The sequence below is a fragment of the Canis lupus genome, chromosome 27 (genome assembly GCF_048164855.1).
Source record: "Canis lupus baileyi chromosome 27, mCanLup2.hap1, whole genome shotgun sequence".
Taxonomy (NCBI): Eukaryota; Metazoa; Chordata; class Mammalia; order Carnivora; family Canidae; genus Canis; species Canis lupus.
This window is the reverse complement of record NC_132864.1, coordinates 27,844,629-27,868,888: the sequence shown is the minus strand read 5'-3', so window position 1 is coordinate 27,868,888 and position 24,260 is coordinate 27,844,629. Positions and strand designations below refer to the sequence as shown.

General features: G+C 39.0%; 1 protein-coding gene across 5 annotated transcripts in view; it reads left to right on the top strand.

Moving 5' to 3' along the window:
* PITPNB (phosphatidylinositol transfer protein beta) overlaps positions 1-24,260 on the top strand; it is a 64,733-nt gene that overhangs the window by 28,238 nt on the left and 12,235 nt on the right. For 2 of the 5 annotated variants that reach the window (XR_012019419.1, XR_012019418.1), the window contains exons 8-9: positions 14,220-14,297; positions 17,478-17,581. Coding sequence is in view for 3 of the 5 variants with exons in the window: in XM_072803067.1 (XP_072659168.1) it covers positions 14,220-14,297; positions 17,478-17,581; positions 19,307-19,343 (219 nt within the window). In the remaining 2 variants the exon portion in view is untranslated. Of the gene's footprint in view, positions 1-14,219; positions 14,298-17,477; positions 17,582-19,306; positions 22,926-24,260 lie in introns of those variants that run through there. The other 3 variants (XM_072803065.1, XM_072803066.1, XM_072803067.1) reach the window with 2 other exon arrangements.

The following is a 24,260-nucleotide window of genomic DNA, read 5'->3' as shown; positions in this document are numbered from 1 at the left end:
CTTTAAAAGAAATAAAACGGTTAGTAATTTTGAAAGGATAAATAGCCAAGTCTCCTCCCTGATCAGGAGAAAAGTGAAATAGTTGGTCATTTAAGAAAACCAAGAATTTGGAGGTAAAGTTTACATCTTTTAACTCCACCTGGTGGGGGTTTTCTGTCACTGCAGGTGGATTTAATAAACATGGAGCTCTAAACATTTTAATTCAGAATGACTGTTGATTACATTTAGGATTTACTCTCTGCTGGGTTGCTGGTTTCAGACAGCTCGTATATCACTCTCGTTGTAGACTTGCTGTTTTTTGGTTGTGCTTATGAACTATACTTCATCATGCATAGAAGGAATGTGATTAGACCCACAGAGTAAATATTCAAGCGGCTTTGACATATTTACATAATCGAAGGGTGCTATTGTCACAATAACTCTAGGAACAAGGATCTGTTGTAAAAATCTGTCAGTGTGACCCAGGGTCACAGAGTAATTTGCTTCAGAAATCATATAGTACACACACATATATGATTATATTTTTCATGATGAATATATATATTTAAATGTATGGGTTATTCATTTTTTGTTGCTGGTTACTTATGGAAAGTCTATATAGGACTGTTACTGTAGCCACCATTCTTTGTAATTTTCTAGAAGATGCATGATTGACTAATGAAATAAGCTGAGGAGTCTAAAGTTTCTGCACAAATGTCCCCACTCAATTTCCTTTGGCCACTATACAGAACAGGTTTCCTATTTTGGGGGAAAGCAGCATTGTAGTGAAGTGTTAAGGTGTTATATCCCTTATGAAGAAAGGCTCCTTCTGCTTGGCATGCTGTTCTAACAGAACACATCCCTGAGCCCTCACACCCTCCTGACCCCTCCTCCATTTCAAATTTAACTCAGGAATTGCTCCTGAAAAACCTTTCTCTTTTCCTCAGTAAATTGGATACCCTTTAGGGGCCCAGACAGACTGTACCTCATCATCTTTGTGTTTCCAGGCCTAGCAAGATGCTCAACGCATGACGTCGAGTGAACTTTTCAATAAAGGTTTGGTGAATCAAAAAGATTTTGGAAAAAAAAAAAAAAAAAAGATTTTGCACGTTTTTTTCCTTTGTGGTGTTTAAAAAAAAAGGTGGAGCAGGGAGGAGACCATTTGAAGGAATTGCAGTTTTTATAATTTAGATATTAAATGAACAATGCTACTTTAGTTCCTTATTTACTAATCCTAGGTAATGAAGCATATGTGATATGCCTTCAAGTCTAAAAATTCATTTTTAAAGGAGCAAGTATTTTTCAGTCAGATTAAAAAGTGTTTTAATTAGAGCAAATTGTAATGAGTCAAGGTTTTATCTAGCATACAGAAGATACCAGAATATAATTTTTTTTAATTTCTAAAGTTGTTGATACAGAACCACAATAAAAAAAAAAGTTGAGAATTCTTTAAATGTCCTGATGAAATGCACATGCATATCTTCAACTCATTTCCAAAATATACACAAATGAGTCAGTTGACATCTGCTTCTGCTTTTTTTTTTTTTTTTAAGGTATAAATGTGAATCTGGCCCCTTTTAATCATCTCCAGCACTTTGTCTAAGTAGCTTTTCATGATTTGTATACAAAAGTCACTTCCCAGGAGAGGAAGACTCTTTAAAGTGTAAGCTGAAGTGTACACACGATTAACATCAGAGAGACCTTCGTTTTTGGAAGTAATTTGAAAGAAAATGAGCATGGTTTGAAAGAAAGAAAGCAATTGGAACCACATTTTTAGGTATTTATGTGTGACCAGAAAGGACTGTATCAGTCTTCCTCTATAGTGTATGCTTTCTTTGCATTATGTGCTGTGTGACTTTATTTTTATCATTTCCAAGAACTTATTTTCATAGAAATAATGTTTAATTCAAGTTTCAAATGATACAGTTTTACATCTAACTTTTTAAACATTAGTAATAAGGAAATATTAATGATATGAAACTGTAGTGGTGTTTCACTGAAGATGGTATTCCTGCCAGGTCATTTCGAGGTCACACACAGGATGTGCACGATGTGCTTCGACCGATGGGGTCCTTCCTGGGGACTTCCCCAAAGAGCTTGAAGGGGCCTTTTGAATGCGAGTGACCCAGTAAGCTTATGTTCTTAGATAAAGCTCAGATTTCATTCCTACCTCTTTCTTCTTTTATTCTTTTTTAACTCCTCTTGTTCTTTAGTTATATTTAGCCCAAGTCTCCCTCCTTTCTCCCAGTCTCTCTCCTTTGCAAATGCCGCCCCCCCCCCCCCCCCCGCCCCGGGGAGTGATGGGAAGTGTGTATCCTGTAGAGTGTGGTCGCCAAGTGCTACAGCCACCCTGCAGCCCTCATGGCTTGCCCTGCAGAGCCAGACTTCCTCAGCTGTGGCCCTTGGATCATCACACTGCTGAACTCTGGACTGTCCTCTGTGCCACCTCTTGGCAGCAGAACCCTTCTGCCAACAGCCTTTTCAGCATGAGCTCCTAGAGTACCATGTGGCTCCACACCCTAGTCACAGTTCTTTCCCTGATACCTCAGGGGACACAGGCACTCCCAGGTGAAGGGGTGGGCTGCTGATAAAGCTCACTCTTCCTCCTAGTACCTGGAATTTGCCTCCCTTAGTCCAGCCCACTCAGCTTTACACCCCCCCCCCCTTGTTTCTTTTCTTTTGGAGAACACCCCTGCTGTGGCTAGGAGGCAGGTCTGTATGTGTGGGAATCCTAGTTGTGGCTGAATCTGCCTACAGGTCCAGTTCCCCAAACATTGCTTGGAAGTGAAGAGGTTCTTTTAAGGATTCCTGAGGCCCTCTTGAGAGCATTGTGACTAACTCCTAAGCTTGCCTCTCAGAGCCTTAACTAGGACTCTGGCCAAAGTGCTTGAGGCCTTTTCCTTTTAAGCTAGGTCTCCCCAGGGGCAGCTTGTTAGAAATGCAGATTTTTAGCTCTCTCCTTGGTTAGTCTCTGGATGGCACTCTGGGCTCCATCCAACTCTCTAGGCGATTTTTACACATGCTCACTTGGGACATGCTCTAGTACACTATACATGGTGAAGATTGCATAGTGGGAACTCTTTGAAGAGTTTAAAAGGGGATGAAATCTTATTTGGAGGCCAGGGTTTAATAACATTCACCCCAACCTTTATTTTAAGGAGTTTGAGCCCAAGGGGAAGTGCTTAGCTTCTCTAAAATCACATAAGCACTGGAAAGAGAAGTTGGAGACTCAAAAGCAAGGCTGCTGACTAATTTTTGGTCTTTCTGGAGCATCTTCTCACCATATGATGTTCCTTCGCCATGTGTTAATTAAGAGCATGCTTAATTTATTTAAAACAAACAACCACCTGCTCTTCTTTCCATCTCCACTGGCTCCCCAAAAAAGCAATTCCATCGGTGGCTTAGTCACCTCCTCCCATAACCGCTAGATTCTGGGATATTTTGAAATTCGCCTATGTGCAATAGAATAATAAAAGGATTGAGCCCTTAAGGTGTCTTTTGGTCTGGGTACTTAACAGAGAACACTGCTCATATGTTTTCTCATATGTTCACTTAGCAGACATCTATTGGAACTTGCTGTTTGCTCTGTGTTGGTCTGGTAAATATTTTTCCAGATAGAGGAATAATTGTATCTGTCTGAAGAGAGTGCAAGATTCTTAATCAGTGAATACTTTAAAGTGTTTCTAAATGACTTGGAGTTGGTTGCTTGTGTACTGTGGATGGTACTGAGTTCCTCTGCACCAGAGGGCTTTTTCTTTTTCTTTTTTTTCTTTTTTTTTTTTTTTCCCCAAACCCTTCCGACTGATACAGACCAGTCCTGGGCTCCAAGATGCAGCCAGAGTTGGAGTTTTGTACTTCGCTAAAAGAAGAGCCCTGGCCCATTTTAATTGTATATCAAAAGATAATAATGGAGGGTTGGGCTCTTCTAAACTGCTCACTTAAGCCCTTTGTAGAAATCCCACAGTAATCTTTTTAAGGATTGTGATGTCAAAGAAAATGAATTGGTTTTTAAAGTTGGTGCTTTTTGCTTGTTCTTTCTAGCATTGTCCATTTGTTCTTTGTTTATAATCCATTTGTTTGGTGTGTTTTGGTAGGCAGAACAATGCCCCATTTTAGTTGAGAGCAGAAATAATGCTAAGCAACACCTGATTTTCTGAAATCCCATTTGCCTTTCTAAATGAATATATAAAGACCTGTTTTTCCTTGCATTTAGCCATTTTTACTTTAAACATACCATTCCCGTGTTTGAGTGTTGAACAATCTGACCACTTTTTAATTGTTTTAAACCATGAATGTATATTGTTTTAAGTTATTCCTTTTTTAAAGAGACTTTTTCTTGAATGTCAACCTTGGAGGGCTGATGAAACTTGGTTTAATTTATTTAGGCATGTAAGTTTTGGTCACACCTTTAGCAATTCTTGTTTCTTTTGCTCTAGGAAGGATTTTGGGCATATCTTTTCCTTTGATCAGACATTCCGTGAGACAGTGCCCAGATGTTACACATTTGAGTATGTAGTCTTGGCAACATATGCTTTACTGTACTGCCTTTAGAAAAAACTTCACAATTTTAAAGAAATGTAACAATCGTAAGATATACTTTCTAAATCTTTATAAGATTAATTTTTGTCTTTAAAATAAAAAACATGAAATCTGGCTGGAAAAGGCTAAATATTAGGTCAGACTTTGTGAAATTGTTAATATTTGTCAGCTTTTGAGCCACATAAATGACATTTTTGGGGTCAGCCTAATAGACCTTTAAAATTAGTCTTTGATGGATGATAACTTTTAATGGTCAACACCAGTTCATCATCTCTCACAACTTTCAAAAAGCTGTCTTTCTTCATTTTAGATGTAAGTTTCATTCCAACTATTGCCGCTTACTTCCTAAGAAGGGCTTTCTGCTTCTCAGAGCTGTGCAGTGGCTACCTAATTCTTTAGCTCTGAAGAGAGCTTTTGTTTATTAGAAGTCTGTGGCTGAGATCCAGCAAGTCCGAGGAGGGCCTGTGATTGCCAAACGCTGCTTCAGTTCTCTTTGGCGTGAGCACTTTATCTAGTAGAGTACCTCTTCTTTTTGCCATTATTATGAACCTAGGCATTCATTTCTGTCTTAAAAGTTTGTAGCATATGTCTGATGTATGTGCTAGAGCACCAAAAGCTCTTTGTTAAAGTGTGTGCATAATAAAGAGGTAAGATATGTGACCCAACTCCTGTGATAGTAGCCGCCTTAAACTCAGAGAAAAGAAAAAAAAAAAAACAAAATAACTCAAATATAGGTTTTCTGGTAGCAATGATTTTGCGTTTGCATAAGAAATTTCCACTTGTCAAATGCTGGTCTCATCTACACCTTTTTTGTGCTGTGAAACAAGCCTCTGTCAAAATCCTTTTTGTAGGAAGTTATAGAGGTTTACCCCCAATCTTTAAAGGAGATATAAATAAACATAGGCATGTTTTTATTAAAAATAAATATGAAAATGTTTCCTACCTTATTATGCTGCCCTACATGGTCAACTTTTGGAACTCTTTGCAAGACTGACATCCAGTCATGGATGTGCTAGTGTATTTGAACACATAGTTGGATGGCAGTGCCCTCTTGTGGGAAAATAACATATTGCTTATTTCATGCTTCGTTAAATCTTAGCAGGGATTTTTAAATTTCTCTTAAAAATCTGCATGTATGAGGGGCGCCTGGATGGCGTAGTTGATTAAGCGTCTGACTTTTGGTTTCAGCTGAGGTCATGATCTCAGGGTCGTTTTATTGAGCCCTGCATGGAGCTCTGCTCGGTGCGCAGAGTCCTCTTGAGATTCTCTCTCCCTCTGCCCCTCTTCCTGTGCTCTTGCATGCTTGTGAGCTCTCTCTCTCGCTCTCTTTCTCTCTCTCAAATAAATATTTTTAAAAATTTTCGTGTATGATGTGTATATTGCACAAAATACTTTTTCAACTAGAACCCATTAACTTAATGTTTATTTCTGATCTCTTCCATGTTTTAAAAATAAAAAAGTAGGGAGGGTGGTGGAGGTAGTGAGGTGTGAAGTAGAATTGCTCCAGTTTCTGGGTGGGGGGGGTGCATTTTTGAGCAGCTGAAATAAATTAGCATAAGTGGCTCCAAATTGAGAGGTTTTTTTTAAATTAGTTTATTCATGAGAGACACACAGAGAAAGTCAGAGACACAGGCAGAGAGAGAAGCAGGCTCCATACAGGGAGCCCGATGCGGGACTTGATCCCGGGCCTCCAGGATCACACCCTGGGCTGAAGGCAGGTGCTTAGTCGCTGAGCCACCCAGGCATCCCTCCAAATTGTCTTTTTAAAGTGTGTTCCTTGTAACCACCTCCCTCCTTTTTTAAAGCAGTGTTATTCTTTCTTAGGGAAAATTCTCTAGGCAGAGAGGGAACAAATATCCCTTCAAGTACTTAAGTCTCATCAAATGATAAAGTATAAATCACATCATATTTGCAGTTAAAGTATGCTCATTTCCCTGGGTGTTGACAGAGAAGCATCTGAGTCTTGGCTCTTCTCTGCAAAAGGGATTTCATTCCCTCCCACTCCCTCGAAGTGGTGGTATTACCTTTGTTGCAACATTGTGAGGGTTAACTAAGAGAATGTGTGTGCCTGACATATAAGTTTTCCAAAAATAATAGCAAGAATGATCTTGTTTATTGGATTTTGCTCTTGCTGTTAAAAAAAAAAAAAACACCACTGCAATTATTTCCTACTTAATGTTTGCTAAATTCGTGCTAATGGGTTAACTGGGGTCCTGGGTCTTAGGAGCAGCTGTATCTGAAGGTCAGCTCATAAACCAACATACCAACATGGACATTTTGCTGGAAGGGGCTCACCTAAATATTCATTAGGACTTTCCCCCTTGTTTTAGTTTAAGATACTTGATAGGCCAGATTTTATCTATTATCATATAAGGAAATAAATACATTTTGTGTTAAGACTTTAACATATTACTTAAAATATTACATTTCAGGCATTTGCAATTATTTTTTTTTAATTTTATTTATTTATTCATGAGAAAGAGAGAGAGAGAGAGAAAGAAAGGCAGAGAGACATTGGCAGAGGAAGAAACAGACTCCCTGTGAGGAGCCTGATGTGGCACTCCATCCTGGGACCCTGGGATCACGACCTGAGCCAAAGGCAAACGCCCAGCCACTGAGCCACCCAGTGCCCCTCAGGCATTTGCAATTTAATCGTAAAATATATAATGCTTAATAAGCACCTTTAACATAATTGACATGTTAATGTGTTAAAACTTGTTGATGTCGGGTTTAAGATATCTTCATTTTAAACTGCTTTAATAAATATATAAACATAATATGTTGTAGTAACAAACGTATTGTACATTCGTGCATGAAATGCAGGCTCACCCAAACCAGTAGTAGTTCACCTATTCTGAGGGCAGGGATGAGGAATAACCTACCAGCCCTGGGCCCTCCAGGAATCCCCCTTTCCCACCTGCCGAGGGCTTACTCCTTTTCCCTTCACCTGCCGACATCGAGAGCACGACTGTTTGGTTTCTCTGTTGGGTTGTAGGAGATGGAACTGTCACATAAGGGGGTTTTTTTGTTTTGTTTTTTTTTTGACTTTCATATTTTTAGGTAGGCCCCACACCCAGTGTGGGGCTTGAACTCATAACCTCTAGGTTAAGAGTCGCATGCTCTAGCAACTGAGCCAGCCAGGTGCCCCTGTCACATTGGGCTTTTGGTTGCAACTTTTTTTTCAAGGCTGAGATTCTGATTTCTTTCTATTGCTCTCTTAGTTTGTAACCTTCCAAAGGCTTTGGGAGTCTGCCTTCATAAGCATGACAGTGTTGGCAGTCTGTGACTAGGATACGGATAAGATGAGAAAGAATGGAAGAGGCGCTTAGCCTGGCTGTGCTCTAGCCTGTCTGTGCTCCAGCCTCGCTCTGCTCTAGCCTGGCTGTGCCCTACGCAGACTGTTCTGGGCTGTGGCCACCTTTTAGCATGGAACTCTGTTGACAGCTTCTGCCTGCTTCCCATGCTCAATGCCGTACACACCCCGCCCCAGATCTCTATGCAGGGTCTCTCTGAGATTAAAAAGATCGCAAAAGAAGTGTTCTCTTTGGCCCTGTATGTTTGACTGCATTTCTCTGTTCTCAGTGCAGTTGTTTAAAAATTCTCCTTTTAGGATTCATTGGTGGGAAGCCGGTAAGGATTAATGAGAGGGCTGAATTAGAGAATATTTTTTTAATGCAGTTTTGTTCCTCTGAGGTACATTCAGTAACAGAAACTAGGCCAACAAGTTATTGACAATTAGTGGTCCTTTGGGAATCTGCTTTAATGAATAGATAAGAATGATTTGTAATTAGCATAATAATTATATGCAAATGAATGCTTCTGAATTGCTCTAAAACACTTCTGAACTGTTTAAACAGCCCTCCTGAGATCTTGTTACTCTATTAATTTGTGTAGCAAATCTTTTTTTCATAGATCACGCAAAGATAAACTTCAGTCCAGCCCCTGTCCGAATTATTATGAATTCCAAGGTGGTAGGACCTGAATTAATGAGATTTACTTATACTATATTAATGGTGCTCTGTGGGAACCTGAAAGGGTGAGGAGTCCTTGGGGAGATGTAATTAAAAATAGAAAAGAAAGCTGCTTATTTGAAAATAACTGTTGAAATGAGTTTCTTAAACAAGTTCGTAAATGTTATTTGTCTTTACACCTCTGTTACTTGCTATTACAAAATTTAATGCAAACATTTTTTTTTAATGGGCTTCCCCTCTGGAGTCTGGCTTGAATTTGTCAGCTCCAATTAGTTATGCACTAGGGTCAGTGGTGATAGAATCCAGAAACTCCTTGTGTTCCAAGTGCCACAATACGTACTGAAAAATGAAGGGCAGCACTAATAGATGATGTTTGTTACTTATCTTCATATTTAATTTGGTCTTTTTTCCCCTCATCCTGATCTTTACTTTGAAGATGTGATTAGAGGAAATAAGCTTTGCTAGGTTGAGTCACAATACCAGTGCATTCTAAACTTCGTGATTATCTTTGAGCTATTTGAATAGACACCTAATTAATCATCTTGCGCTAAAAGAAGGCATTTTACAGTAGGCTGCAGGATCCTAATATCTCTCTCAAGTTTTTATTTTTACCCTGTAGAATTGTTTCTTTTTGCGGGGGGTGGAGGGGGTGCTCTTTTATAAACAGGTGTGAAGGAGTTGCTAATGCTTGTGGTTTGGGCACTCTTTTCCTCAGCTTACATTTAGCCTCACCTGTGGTAACCCATGCATGCATGGTTCTTTAAGCAGTTTCTGGTATCTGGAGCTCATCTCAATTTTTCCACAAGCTGTCAAGAAACTCCTACCAGTCCCCCACCTCCTACTCACTTCCCCATTCATAATCATGAGTTAAATCTGGGCTCAAGGACATTTAGGTTGGCTCAGCACAGATTTTATACTTGCATTTTGGGGGACAGCCACTATGCTAAAAGATTCATAAAACTAATATTCTTTGTCTTCAAAATGAATCTGGTTTCTGTTGAGAGTTTCTATTGAGAGCTGTAGTGAGTAACAGATGTACACCCAAGAGGTAGCACAACTTTTGTATTCCAGTGACAGAAAACAGCTATTTATAAGATTTTAATGAATGTATTCTGTGGCTCCAGCATGGAAACTCAGTAAGCCATTTATTTACCATATTATATTTTATTTGTTCTCCAAAGGGTGTCTTGACTTTCACTTGCCTCCAATTTTTTACTTAAATAAGAGTTTTCAATTAAATAGAGTTGTATTAGCACTAATCCGAATCTACCTTATGCTGATACCATTGTGTTTTTCTGTTGTTCAGGCACTAGTATTGGTGGATCGAGCAGTGTCTAGGGACATTACACCTAACTTGATAATGATGGTTTTACTAAGCCCTTATCCTGGCCAGGCCTCTGGGCATTGTACAGATAATTAAAATTTGATCATAAAAAATTTTAAACACAATGCACCTTAGCAATAAGATTTTTCTACTTTTAAACGTGATTTTAAAACTCATTTTAAAAATACATTTCCTTGGCCTAGTGAATTTGCTTTCTTTTTTTCCCAAGGATTACAGAAAGTGCATAGCAAATTCAGCCTTCAGAATACCCAGGAGCTGAAGACTCAAGTAGGCTACAGCTGTCTTCACCCACAGTATTCTAAAAGAACTAATGAGATGAGAAGTCTGCAGCTGGTGGCAAGCACAATAAACCATGAGCCAAGGGCTTCTCTTCATCAGAGCCTCCCTTTTCCCCATGGGATCCCAAAGGAGACAGAATACTAACAAAGCCAGCAGGCTGTCTCATTCCACACTATTGCTCATTTGCAGCTATAATTGGTAGCTGAGGTTGCATTCTGTATGCTGAAACTGTCATACATGAAGGAATATATTTGTTCATTGTGATACGGATATAAATCGGCCAGTTTTCAAATACAGAGAAACTAAACTAGATACCCTACAATAAAATTGTAGCAAAGAAGATTCTGTTCAAGAATATTAAATATTTGTTATAAAGGTACAAAACTGAGATGGTTAAAACTACACTTGCTTCCTGCTTTTTAATACCTTGCTACTTAATTCATCTGATTAAACATTTACGTATTCAAACCTACATAAGAAAAGCACAAAAATTCCTAGGTTTTGACAAGATACATTATCCTCATCTTTAGGGTTAAGGTGCTATTGTTAATAATTGGATTTTGTTACATTTTTCGTATGTTTAATGTTTGCTGCATTTTAGTCAAGAGAGAAGAGCCAGGAAGTCTTACCTTTGGAAATTTGTATGTGTGTGTATAGTATTTTACATGCACACACTCCTACCTTAGAGGCAGATCTACTTTGATACCTTTGCTGCTGCTTCATGTTTTTGAAATGTGTTTTGCTTATCTGGCTGTTGTGGACGTACTCCTGCCACCTCCTGTGTGGTGTGCTAGAGTGAGCCTCGGATACCGAGGCTACGAAGGCTTGAGTTGAAGCCCTAGGATAAGAGAGCCATACCACTTCCTTGTTGGGACTGTGGCTTCCTCATCTGCAAAAGGAGCAGCTGGGATGGCCTTCAGGGTTAGGTTTTCCTCTGTAATTCTGTGAGTCCTTAGTTCAGAAGAGTATTGTAGCAAATAACTGGCATAATGATGGAGGCTCGGAAGTAGACTTTCTGCAACAGTATGTGAGTACAGAGTGGAGAAGTTTTGATGCATTATTCCATGTTCTTCAGTTGAATTATTCTGTCAAATAGACATTGAGAAGCCCTGAGATTGTTACCTTGGCATGAAGCTGGGGTTAGGAAGGGCTTGAAGGAGTGTCGGTCAGCAAAGCTTGCCTCATCCATCTGCTCGTTTTCACCCTCACTGGTGCAGTAAAAGTGTGGTAGTTCTGCGGGCTCTCTTTCATCAGTTCTAAGGTTCCCTGCCCTCTTTTCCTCACGTTTTAACACATTTTAACTATCTTCCAGTTGTGGCATGTTTTATTGTCTTAGTGTGTTCCTTTTAATGGCACATAAAATGGTGGAGCATCCTCTAACTGACAGCCTCTTAGATTCAGGAAATGTGGTATTTACCGTTCAGTGCATGCCAGGCTCTATAATATCTCAGACTTCGCATTAAAAAAAAAAAAATTGAGCAGTATATCCACAGTGAGCTCACACCTGAGATGGTTAAGAAAAAAAATTATTTTCCCCTTAAATGGGATGAAATGTAAAACACTCACCAGGCCTATGGGCATTATACAGATAACTACAATTTAATCATAAAAATTTTTAACATACACCTTAGCAATTAAGGTTTTTCTACCTTTATTTATTTTTTTTTTAATTTTTATTTATTTATGATAGTCACAGAGAGAGAGAGAGAGAGAGAGAAAGAGAGGCAGAGACACAGGCAGAGGGAGAAGCAGGCTCCATGCACCGGGAGCCCGACGTGGGATTCGATCCCGGGTCTCCAGGATCGCACCCTGGGCCTAAGGCAGGCGCCAAACCGCTGCGCCACCCAGGGATCCCATCTACCTTTATTTTTTTTTAAAGGTTTTATTTATTTGAGAGAGAGTGCCTAAATGTGCATAAGCAGCAGGGATGGGCAGGGGAAGAGGGAGAAGCAGATTCCTCACTGAACAGGGAGCCTGATGTGAGGCTTGATCCCAGGACCCTGGCTGGGCTAATGACCTGAGCTGAAGGCAGACACTTTACCGACTGAGCCACTCAGGCGCCACAAGGTTTTTCTGCCTTTAAACTTGATGCTAAAACTCATTTTAAAAATACATTTCCTTGGCTTTTATCAGTTGATTTTGATTCTGACTATAATTCTCTTCATTCTCTATTGGCAGTTAACCCATACTCCAGGATTTTGGTTATTTTTCTTTGTTTGCCTTTCTCTCTTTGTCCCAGCCCAACTGTGACTTTCTAGGAGCTAGTACCAGGTAGATGTTGGTTCTCTTATATTCTCAGACCCATCAGACTACCTCATAGCATCTTGTGTTTGTCTTCTACATGGGAGCTGTAGGATAAATAGACCTTGAAAAAAAAAAAAAAAATAGACCTTGATTGAGGGAAATGGTGTCAAGGTGATAATTTGATACAGTGTTAAATATTTTCAATTTTGGAGAAAAGTGAGCTTGTTTCTAGGTTTCAGTTCTAAGCCTCAGAGCTAGAGAAAATGTTCTATGGCACTACATGGTTATGCTAGCAGGATGGCCAATTTTGCACTGTGAACCCAGGTCTTGAGACCGTCTGTCCAATTGGTACTTTTATTAGCAGTGAAGTTGTTAGTTTTGAGGGTAAATTTAAATTGGAATTTAAGAATTTGTGTTAGTTGACAGTAATTGAACTTTTCTTGATGTGCCCAGACACATGAGTAACTCCAGTTTTCCAACTCCTTGCAGGTTGCTTGTCCTGGGTTATCGTTCCTGGATAATGCTGACTGACCTAATACCTGTGGTTACACCACATTGTGTATTTTAAAGCACTAAGACTCAGTGTACCCAGCTAAATTTGCTTGTGTGGTAATTATGGCACGCTGTTGGGGCCTTTTTGAAGTTTTGTTTTCTACTAGAACCTTACATTTTTCCTTCTTCACATAATTTACCTATAACTTCTTTAGGAATTGACATATCATGTGCATTTCCTGAGTAAGTGTTGAATCTTGAGTGGCTGCTTCTCAACACATTTTCTTTGATGTGTGAAAGTGTGTCTTATGCTTTAGAGTATGTTCGGTGCTTACTGTTATCTCTAGAACAATGATTTTTTTCATCTTTGACTTGTCTGGGCATTTTCCCCAAAGTATGTGGTCGGTCCTTCCATAAATGCCATGAAGGACCCCTGGCTCAGAAATTCTACTGGAGAAGGCAGAAGCTCTCCCTTTGTAGAATTTTCACCTCCCCACCTGACCTCTGCTCACTGGTACCATTTAAACTCCTTTCTTTTTCTAAATCTGGACGTTAGCTCTTCAGCGGGAGTTTTTTCCTGTTGCTAGATTGTGTGTATGGTATATATGCGTGTAATCAAAAGAACTTTTGTAAAGCAGATGGTTTAAAAAGATTTACTTCTCTCATTTCCTCCATTTTTTTTATGGAAGAGGATGTTAGGGAAATAGAATTGAAACACACTAGACCTTTGCATAAAAGCTAAGTTTTAGGGCCCTGTGACATGATATAACTGAGGTAGTCCCATCTTGGAGTCATAAACCCTTCCCTTGACTTCTCTGACAAGGGACTGCGATTGGAGTGCAGTCCCTCTCCCATGAGTAGACCAAAGGATTTGCACTTTATAGGTGTCTGGCCTCACATCATTGACGCATCCAGGACAGACCCAGCGTGGAAGATATCAGGGGTGCCATAGGATCAATAGTTCTGATCTGCGTTCTCAGCCACAGTAGTCGCTCTCGGTCATCATCTATGGGTATTGTCAGAACCAGGATGGGTACCTTTTTTTCTCGAATATGTCTATACAATACACATACCAAAATGTTGAAACTGTTAAATGTGGGAAGATTTGTTCTTGGAGATAGCTGTTCAGTAACTAGTGGTTTGCTCATCAAGACTTTAAGTACTAAATATTATGTAGTCCTATTGCCTTAAAGTAGAAAGCAAAGAGAACCAAACCAAAAACTTAATGTCTTAATGAAGCATTTTCCTACTTTTACACAAAAGCACAGTAAGTCTAGTCAGTTTCTGTCCTATGTTAGTAGCTGTTCTGGCAAGGTTAAAGAATTTTCTTTGGGTTTCTTCTTTGCCTCTGACTTTGTTTTGCTTTGCAGGACTACAAAGCTGATGAAGACCCAGCATTATTCCAGTCAGTCAAGACCAAGAGAGGCCCTTTGGGACCCAACTGGAAGGTACTGGATGTTGACCTTTCTGACAGGCAGAGTCTTGGCAACAGACCACTTGACAGGTCCTGAGTCTGGAAGAGCTGGTGACGTTTAAGTGAAAAATAGAAATGGCACAAAAATAGTTTTATTTGCGATAAGGACTTACAGCCAGTTGCAGTTGGCCAGCAAGCCTGTGCTGCATTAACAAACAGAACGTAGCCAGACTGTCACTTTCAGCATAATGTTATTCTGATAACTCTTAAAAGAGACAAGTGATTTAGTCTTTGGGGATTGTAATGTTCTCTTTTGAGACTTGAAGCAGTACAAAAATCCATGTAAAATGAAGGTTTATAGTTTAAATTTAGTCTTAGTAAAAACTGAACAAGTTCCCTTCACCTGAGCTCATGTTCCTGGCCTCTTAATAGTTATATTCTGGAAATCAGGACACCAGAGAACAATTTTGATGGCAAGTAGTCGTTTTCTAATAAAGAACACATCCTTACTTTATTCATGGAAGTAAGAAAAGCAGTATCAAGATAATCATATAAATTGCTATAGAAATATAGTGCATTTTAAAGATAACCACTAAACTAAATGACACACCCCTAAGTAAGGCTTGATGTGGTGATAGCAAGTTATTAGTTAATTTGACAGGAGCAGGGGAACAGTAAAACCTAAACATACCCAAAGCAGAGTCCTACCAATATGTTTTTACTGGTTAACCAATCTGTTCATGCTTCAACCTGTCACTGATCATCGATAAAAGATATCTGGGTGCTAGTTGTTGCTTACAGATAGAGGATTGATTACTGTAACAGCTCTACAGATAACCCATTGAGTGGTTCTCTGTGGGTGACATAACTGTTTTTGCAGACTTGTACATCAGCTAAAATGAAGAATGGGTCTGACTTTATTCTTTAGGAAATGATTCATAGTTATCTTAATTTTGCATTTGTTCTCTGGGTAGAGTTTAGTTCAAGATTCTCCCAATTGAATAGCTATGACCAGAGACTTTTAATTTTAATTGCCTTGAAGTGATATGTCACTTAAAAAATACTGAACAAATTCAGTATGTGTGATCTAAATTTAGTTCAGTGGATTTAAAGAATTTCCCCAACCTTTTTCCGATTTTTAGCTTCTCCCTGTCTGAGGAGAAGTCTTTCCCTTTTGGGATTTAACCTGACCTTCCAAAAGAAAAAAGTGCCATGTTGGCCACCTCTAAGGCAGCTCTGTCTTCTAGAAGGCCATCTTGCTCCAACAAGTCCTAATTCTAACTAGTGATGCTTTTACAGGGAATAGAGAGAGAAGCCCTAAGTTGAGACTCAGAGGTGTATTAAACATCAAATTTTCTTTGTCAACTTTTCAAGTGTACACTTGAAAGGATGATGCTCATTGTGTGGTAGGCTATTAGGCTTGGGCTCCAGTCTCTCCTGTTGGACCTCCTACCCAGTTTCAAAACAGGCAGCACAAGTAGTTTGACACTGTGATTTTTGCCTAATTTCCAACCTTTTAGAACTTAGAATATGATTTTTATTCCTTTTTTATTTATAATTTTTATCCTTTTAACTAACATTGCCTTATCTTCTATCATCCATTAGTGGTTAAAATTCTAGAATAGGTTTAGTTTTTAGAAATAATGTGAATTCTACATTTTTTCAGGTTGCATTATTGCAGTCTTCCCCCAGTGTGTGTGTGTGTGTGTGTGTGTGTGTGTGTGTGTGTGTGTGTATGTCTGTGAGAGAGAGAGAGGGAGAGAGAAAGGAGGGGGCAGTTGCTTATTTCTCTGTGAGGATGCTGACTGATAGTAATCCCTTTCTACTCATTTATCTCTTGGTTATTTAGCCAAATGATGGTGGATGTAGCTACTCTTATAAATGGAGTTATTGCTTAACTGAATTTCATTGAATTACTGGGATCTGAATGATCCCAGAATTTCATTGAATTTCTGGAATCTGAATGATCCCAGAAATAACTAGTAGTCCCCTGTCTCCGCAGTTTCTCTCTCCACAGTTTCATTTATCTGTGGTCAGCTGCATTCTGGAATTAGTTGACCTTCTGATGTCAGAAAGTCAGTAGTAGCTTGACACTGCATCACAGTGCCTGTATTGTTCATCTCACTTCATTTCACCAAGTAGGCATTTTATCATCTCACATCATCACAAGAAGGATGAGCTCAGTAAAATAAGATACTTGGAGAGAGAGAAAGACCACATTTGTGTAACTTTTATTACACTATTTTGTTGTAATTGTTCTGTTTTGTTATTAGTTGTGTCTCATTGTGCCTAATTTATAAATGGAACATGGTCATAGGTGTGTATATATATATATATGCAGTAAAAAAAAAAAAAAAATATATATATATATATATATATATATATATATATATATATGGTCCAGCACTGCCTTTGGTTTCAGGCCTGCACTGGGGGGGCTTGGAATGTATTCCCCATGGATAAGGGGGACCTGGTGTAATTATAACATCTGCTTAGTCCTCTGAAGGAAAATAAAGAGTAGAAAGGATGACAGTAGCTGGTAATACAACATAGAGAAAACTACGGACTGACTTAATCTTCTGAGCATCTCCTATAATTGTCTTCATTGGCCCCATTTGTCAGTAACTATAGTCCTCATGGCACTGAGGGTAGTACTGGATGATAGTTGCAGTTTTCGGTACTTCTAAAATATGAGAGAAGGCAAGGAGTACATGGTAATTAGGGTAAAAAGGAAAAAGAAATCCTGTTCTGGACCCGCTTACCCCAAAGTATATGTCAGAACATTCCTTTGTCAGAGCTGTTTGGTAGCTCCATAGCTGCTCCAGAGGCCTTCTATGTGCCATCCCACCCTGACCTTTCAGTTTTCTTTTCCATTGCCCCTCAGGAGAAACTCACCTTAAAAGAATACATTCAGGGATCCCTGGGTGGCGCAGTGGTTTGGCGCCTGCCTTTGGCCCAGGGCGCGATCCTGGAGATCCAGGATCGAATCCCACGTCAGGCTCCCGGTGCATGGAGCCTGCTTCTCCCTCTGCCTGTGTCTCTGCCTCTCTCTCTCTCTGTGTGTGACTATCATAAATAAATAAAAAGAAAAAAAATATTAAAAAAAAAAGAATACATTCAAAAGTATATTCAGTACTAAGTGCAAGCTCTATAATCTGTTTGATACTTTGTCTTACTTATCCCACACTGGTGTGTTCCTTCTGAACTATTGCAGTATTTACTGCTTGTCTGCGCCAGACTGGAGAGTGGAAAAGAAACTTCTCCTTGGTGCCAGGCACTATGCAAGGTTGTGTTTAATCTTCATGACCTTCCTGTGGGGTAAGTACAACTGCTTCATTATATAGATGAGAAACTTGGTCAGAAACACAGATAATAGTTGTAGGAGAAACAGTAGGACGTCTCCCATTTCCGTAGCACTTGATTCAGTGGTGGGCACAGAGATGAGTAATGTGCAGAGACATAGCAATTTCTGACTCAAGCCCGTGACTCTCAATTACCACTCTGCATCTTTTATGCCCTGTTGCATGAAGGCACTTGTGTGGCTCTCTGTATTCATGGTATTTGTCAGAATTTAATTGCTTTTAATACCAGTTGTACGTTTTCAATGGTCAGTTGTACATTTTCAATCTGTGGGTGAAATCCATTCCCTTATCCCATGTGTTACAAGTTGTGACTTCAGTAACTTAATCCTAGCTCTGGGCCTGGGCTTCCACATCTCTAAAATGGGAGGAACATTGTAACTGCCTCAGAAGGTTGTTGCCAGGACTGAATGTTAATGAGTGTCACATTCCCAGTGCAGAGAAAGCTTTGGTCTTTGGGAATGGAAAGCTGCATCATCTCTTGGCGTTGATTAGATCAATGCATAAGCTACTCTATTTATGACACAGTTATTCCTTTTCTCTGTCTAGTATCCAGGGATTCACTTTTTCTAGTATCTGGGAGTTTTCAAACCCATCTTGACTCACCTGTCCTTACCCCTTGTGGTTATGTGTGTTTAATGAGTGCTTCTCTTGGGTCAGCCATAATGCAGAGGCCACATAAAATGGCTAGAGAGCCTTTCCTAGTAGGGGATCATGGGAGTGCCAGGGAGTAGATTGTCATATTTTCCAAAAGGATTAGAGCATAGGCTTCTTCTTTTTTTTTTTTTGGCCTATGCTTTGTATCATACCTTTTATCTTTTAAGAACTGTAGTTTGTAGACCCAGAGATGGGGACCTTAGTTATATATTCATTTTTCCCTGTAAAAGATCATTCTTAAAATCTGAGCACATGAATTCTATTTTGTTATGTAGTGTTCAATGTTTAAATGATTCTCTTATACTAATACCTGATAAAGATTTTTGCTTCAAAGTAGATTTGTGCATTACTTAGGAATTTAAATGTTTCTTTATAGTACTGCATGCACATGCCTGTGTATGTGTGCATGTTTTGGTTTCTTTTGGTTTTGAGGGCTTTGTGTGTAGTGTGACATTGGTGTGACTGCCCATTCTAATGGCTTATCACAAGATAATTAAAATTAAATTAAAGGAATTAAAGTAGATTCCTTTAACTTTCCAGTTTACCTCCTCTGAACTGAAGAATTGGCATTTTAACAAATTGAAACACCATCTTTGAAGATTATGGTGTCACTTATATCCTATAGCAAAGCCTCATTTCTTTCTTCATTTAATCCAGACTCCTCATGAAGACTTAAGCTTCTGTGTCTACATATATAAGATAGTTAACATGCCTGTAAAGGTCTTTGTAGAATGCTTTGCCAAAGTGTCTGGCCCTTAGAGTGCTTGCTATGTCTCAGGAAACTTCTCCGGTGTCTGAACGTTGGGGTACGGTGTATCAGGTCAAATGCAGATGTTGATCTAGAAATTAGAATTTCTAGATAAGTTTTATGTCCTCTTTATATGTATATCATATATGCTCTTTCTAACCATAAAAGCATGTTCTAATGTTCTAATTCCAGTCTGGAGCAAAAGCTCTGGCAGTAGGAGCTTTTGCAACATTATGTCATGCTGTTTACCTGCTCACTCCTACTTTGGATTCATTTTAGAATTACCAGAGAGGCTATTCTGGATCCTTCAAGCTAGTGGAGGACAGCCATCTTTGTGGATTATAGGAATGCTTATTTGTTCCCTGCCCAGGAAGAGAAAGGCTCCGTTCTGCCTCACATCTGTGGAAAGAAAGTGGGAGCCTTGCTTGTCAGTGGCCTGAAGTAAAGATACCTCAAGGTCCTGTTGGCCAGAGATGGGGAAAAATAGAAGTGGGGCTGAGGGAGAAGTTACATCTCAATTGTGGAAATCTCTTTGAGATAGAGGCTGGCAAGAAAGCAGCCCAGAGAGTCTTCAAGAGGCTGGTGAGCACTGATAGCTCCCCAAGGAGACAGACTGAAGGTGCTCACCTGTCTTCATCTAGACATGGCTGTGAGTACCAGGAAAGCTGTGAAGACATTTAAAACATGTTCCCTCCTTATAATCTCACTTTCAAAAACCTATAGTGGGTGACATAAAGAGACTTAATAATTAGTTTCTGGTTAGACCATGTTGTGGATAATGTATAATAAAACAGACCCTAAAACATGGCTTTTTTGTGTGTGTGTTTGTTGAGCATCTGGTTTGGAAACTAGGTTTTTAATGTATCGTAAAAAATAGGGCAGCCCGGGTAGCTCAGCGGTTTAGCGCCGCCTTCAGCCCAGGGTATGATCCTGGAATCCCGGGATCAGATCCCATGTCAGGCTCCCCGCATGGAGCCTGCTTCTCCCTCTGCCTGTGTCTCTGCCCTCCCCCCGCATCCCCATCTCTCATGAATAAATAAATAAATAAAAATCTTAAAAAAAAAAAAAAGTAACAGTACGTATGAATTATCCAACACCTACAGAGGACACCAAAAAAGCTGTTCCATGTCTTCAAAAAGCCAAGTGCCCCAGGAGTGATACATGATTAGTTCTCACCTTATCTTGGATACTGAATGCCTGTGTTCTCAGGCAGCAGAGGATTCAGGCGTGGACAGATGGAGTGTCTTACTTGAGTTCGAGAGGTGATTTGACAGGATGGGCCCCTTGCAGAGTTCTTACTGACGCTGTCAGAGACGATGTTTTCTTCATGAGTATTATCTGAAGGGTGAGCCTGTGGTTTCACTTGTACATAGTGTCATTCCTGGAGTAATTGGACACAAGCATGAAGCACATAGGTCATAGTTCTGATTAGTAAAATGGGTGTGAGCTACAAAAATATGAAGTTTGGAGACATGGAAAATGTGACTGATTATCCTGCCACAGGACATAAGCTTTCCTGTCTTATTTTTATTTTGCCTATTTTCATGAAATTAGTTTAATCTGTGATTGGTTTAATCTTTTGAACTTTGATTTCACATTTACTTACTCCATTTAACATTTCCTATTTGCCCAGTCAGATAGGAATCTTCCACCTCTGAATCCTACTGAAGTCCTTATTTGGTGACCTTTCTCGTGGTACTTTGTGTGTCTCACATCAGAGTAGTGGGTTATGTGTTCACCCTGTCTTCCTCCCCCCACCTCCTTTGTCCCCTGTTACTGGGTTTTCAGCCATAGGCTCTGTGTCTGACCTACTTAATATGGGGCACTGGCGAGCACAAAGGTTTGTTCCTAGGAGAGGCTTAGTTAAGTATTTGCTGGATTCAAGTTAACTGCTTTAAACAAACAAACAAACAAACAAACAAAAAAGCATCCAAATGTTGAACATGCCATGTACCACTATAGATCTGTCCAAATGGCTACCAAAATCTAAACAAAATTGAGGGAATGGTAGTATGGCTGAGTGGGGAATTCGGGTTTTGCTTGAAATTTCTGTACACATACTTCACATATATTCTGTAATCTTCTGTTGATATTTACTGATGCATGCACTGGCAACAGCCCCAGCAGTGCATTTATTTTTAACTTTCTTAGTGAAATCTGGATTGGAAACTTACATTATGAAATCAACAGCTGAAATTGAGCATTCAGATTGCCTAAAATTGACAAATGAAAATATGGAGGCAGTGTGAGCCTACTAGAAACTGCTGTGTCCTTCCAAAGTATTAACTCTGATTAACTGTAGCGCATACCAATTCCATCTCCATCCCAATGCATTTTAAGTAGGAAAGTGTGTGGACTTAACATGTAGCGTGGAACTACAAGAGGACCACATTTTCAGAAAATGCGTTTCCAAAATGCCTTTGGGTTCATTTTGTTTTGTTTTTTTCTAATTGTCTTTTACATTTGTTTATATTTATTTGTCACAGATACAAGAAACTAGTTCTTGTGGATAACGTGGCCTGATTGCTCACCATTACAGTCAAACACGCTGTGTTTTGTTTAGTTCTGTTGCGTGGCTCCAGTATACATTACTCTCCCTCAGGCCTAATCCACATACCTCAGAGTAACCTAATATGCGTTGTTAAATTAAAAACACAATTTGAGTATGGGGGTTTCATTTATGGTTAGAAACATGAAATGTAAGGAATTCAGTGAATACACAGAACTAAATACAATTTTGGAAACGTTTTTGCAACTAGCTTGTGCTTGCTCTTTTACAGATGAAATTTAAATTATGTAGAGATGAGTCATAATTTGGGGTTCTTCGGTTAGCTTAGGGTTTTCATTTTATAAAACTCTTAATTGTTCTTGTCTTTTGGTGACCATCCAGCTTTTACCTTTTATTTTCAGTTTTTCTTTTAAATTTTCATGCTTTAATCTCTGTGCAACTCCTATTTATCAGCCAAATTGTGTTTACTTCTAGATATAGAAAAGAGTGAATCCTGTTTTGCTTTAGGTTAGGGAATGTTAAGTTTGGGTTATGGTGGAATTATGTATGAATGATCCGAATTTGGATTTTGGCTTTATTTACCTGGGTTTTTTTTTTTTTTAACCTGATGAAAAGGAAAGAGCAGGAAAAGATTTGTATTGTTTAAGGCTAGAGAAGAAGCTTTGCTCTGCCCCATTGAGCCTCCTGAGAGCTGGGCAGACAAGTTGGAACTCCTTTGGGTTCTTTGGATCCTAGAACATTCCTCAGAATGTGGAGTCCCAAATACTTGCCCCATTGAGATTGTTCACATTTTTAAAGTTACACATTTTTTCACAAGAATCTAATAACTGAAGAGTATATCATATTTTATGCTTGGCACATGTAGCTCACTTTCACTTCAGAAGTTTAAGATTAGGAAAATGTAGTATGGAGTAGACTAAAGTTATGTATTTAAGATCTTAATTTAGCTTTTAGCTTGATTTTGTTTAGCTTTTATTAAACATCAAAATGAAAAGAAGCAGGAGAACATTTAGATTCTTTACAGTCAAAGAAGAATGAAGATGTGAAGTAGTACCCAGATAATTTAAGGCAAAGTAATTTTTTGTCCTAAAATACTCAGCTTAGGGCAAAAACTCCTGTCATGTATTTCTGAAATATATGGACTTTTCTGATTATAAAATGATATATGTTTGTTAGGTTTTGAAAATAAAGAATTGGGACAGCCTGGGTGGTGGCTCAGTGGTTTAGTGCCACTTTCAGCCCGGGACCTGATCCTGGGGACTCAGGATCGAGTCCCATGTCAGGCTCCCTACATGGAGCCTGCTTCTCCCTCTGCCTGTGTCTTTGCCTGTCTGTCTGTCTCTCTGTCTCTCATGAATAAATAAATAAACTTAAAAAAAAAAAAAAAAAGAATTGTACACAGAGGAAGTAAAAACCAATTACAGTGTCACCACTTAATTTTTGCTATTAGGGATATTTCCTGATTTTTATGTAGTTTTGTTACTAAGTGTTTATACCATGCACAGATAGATACCTGTTTCTTTTCATATTATGCTTTTTTTTTTTTTTTACATGATTAGGTATTCTTTGAAAACATGGGTTTTAATGGCTGTATGCATAGTAGCCCATTGTTTGGAAGGCTTACAAAGTACTTCACCATTAAGTCCACATTTTTGCAATTATGAATATAGTGTTTCCTTACCTGATGAACTGGGATACATTTCTGAAAGTGGGATTACCAGGTTAAAGGATATGTGGTATACAAAGAAAATGAACAGCTTTAAGACTTTAATGACTTGGGGTTAGATTCCACCCCAAGAAGGTGGTGCCAAAAGTATTGTTTCACCTTTTACTTAATCACATCTAGGCATTCTATTTAAAAGTTTATTTAGGGGATCCCTGGGTGGCTCAGCGGTTTGGCGCCTGCCTTTGGCCCAGAACGCGATCCTGGAGTCCCAGGATCGAGTCCCGCGTTGGGCTCCCGGCATGGAGCCTGCTTTTCCCTCCTCCTGTGTCCTGCCTCTCTATCATAAATAAATAAATCTTAAAAAAAAAAAGTTTATTTAAATGATTTCCACACCCAACATGGGGCTCAAACTCTACATCCTAAATAAAGACCAAGAGTCACACGCTCTTCCGACCAAGCCAGCCCCAAAGTGTGGAGAATTTTTAAGCCATATTTTATTTTAACCACTAGTCTTAAGGCCATACATAGCTCAAATTAAAAGGCGAATTGCATGAGTCATTTTATAAACTGAATTAAATCTTTTTTTTAAGATTTTATTTATTTATTCTTGAGAGACCAGAGGCAGAGACATAGGCAGAGGAGAAGCAGAACTGAGTGAAATCTTAAATATCACATATATATTAATATTTGAAGAAAAAATACATAGCTTCTGTGGTCTCAGCTTTCTCCAGTGGTTATTTGAGATTATGTTTCTGTAAGTCACCTCTGTGCCTCATGCTGTGAGGTGTCAATACTGTAGAGAACTGGGCCAAGAAATAAAGGCAGCAGGCTCTTCATTTGCTTGTTTTTTAATTGGTACATATTCCTTGAATTTTTTTTTCTTAATAATTACTTGTAAGTTGTATGGAAAACAAAAAGCCAATGAGACTAGAGTATACTTTTGGGATCTTGGGAAGATGGTTCAGAGAACAGGTTCATTTTGACCCATCACTTAAACTAAATTTTATAGATCAGTGTTAGTTTATAAATTACCAGTATTACCTTAATTGATTTGAACA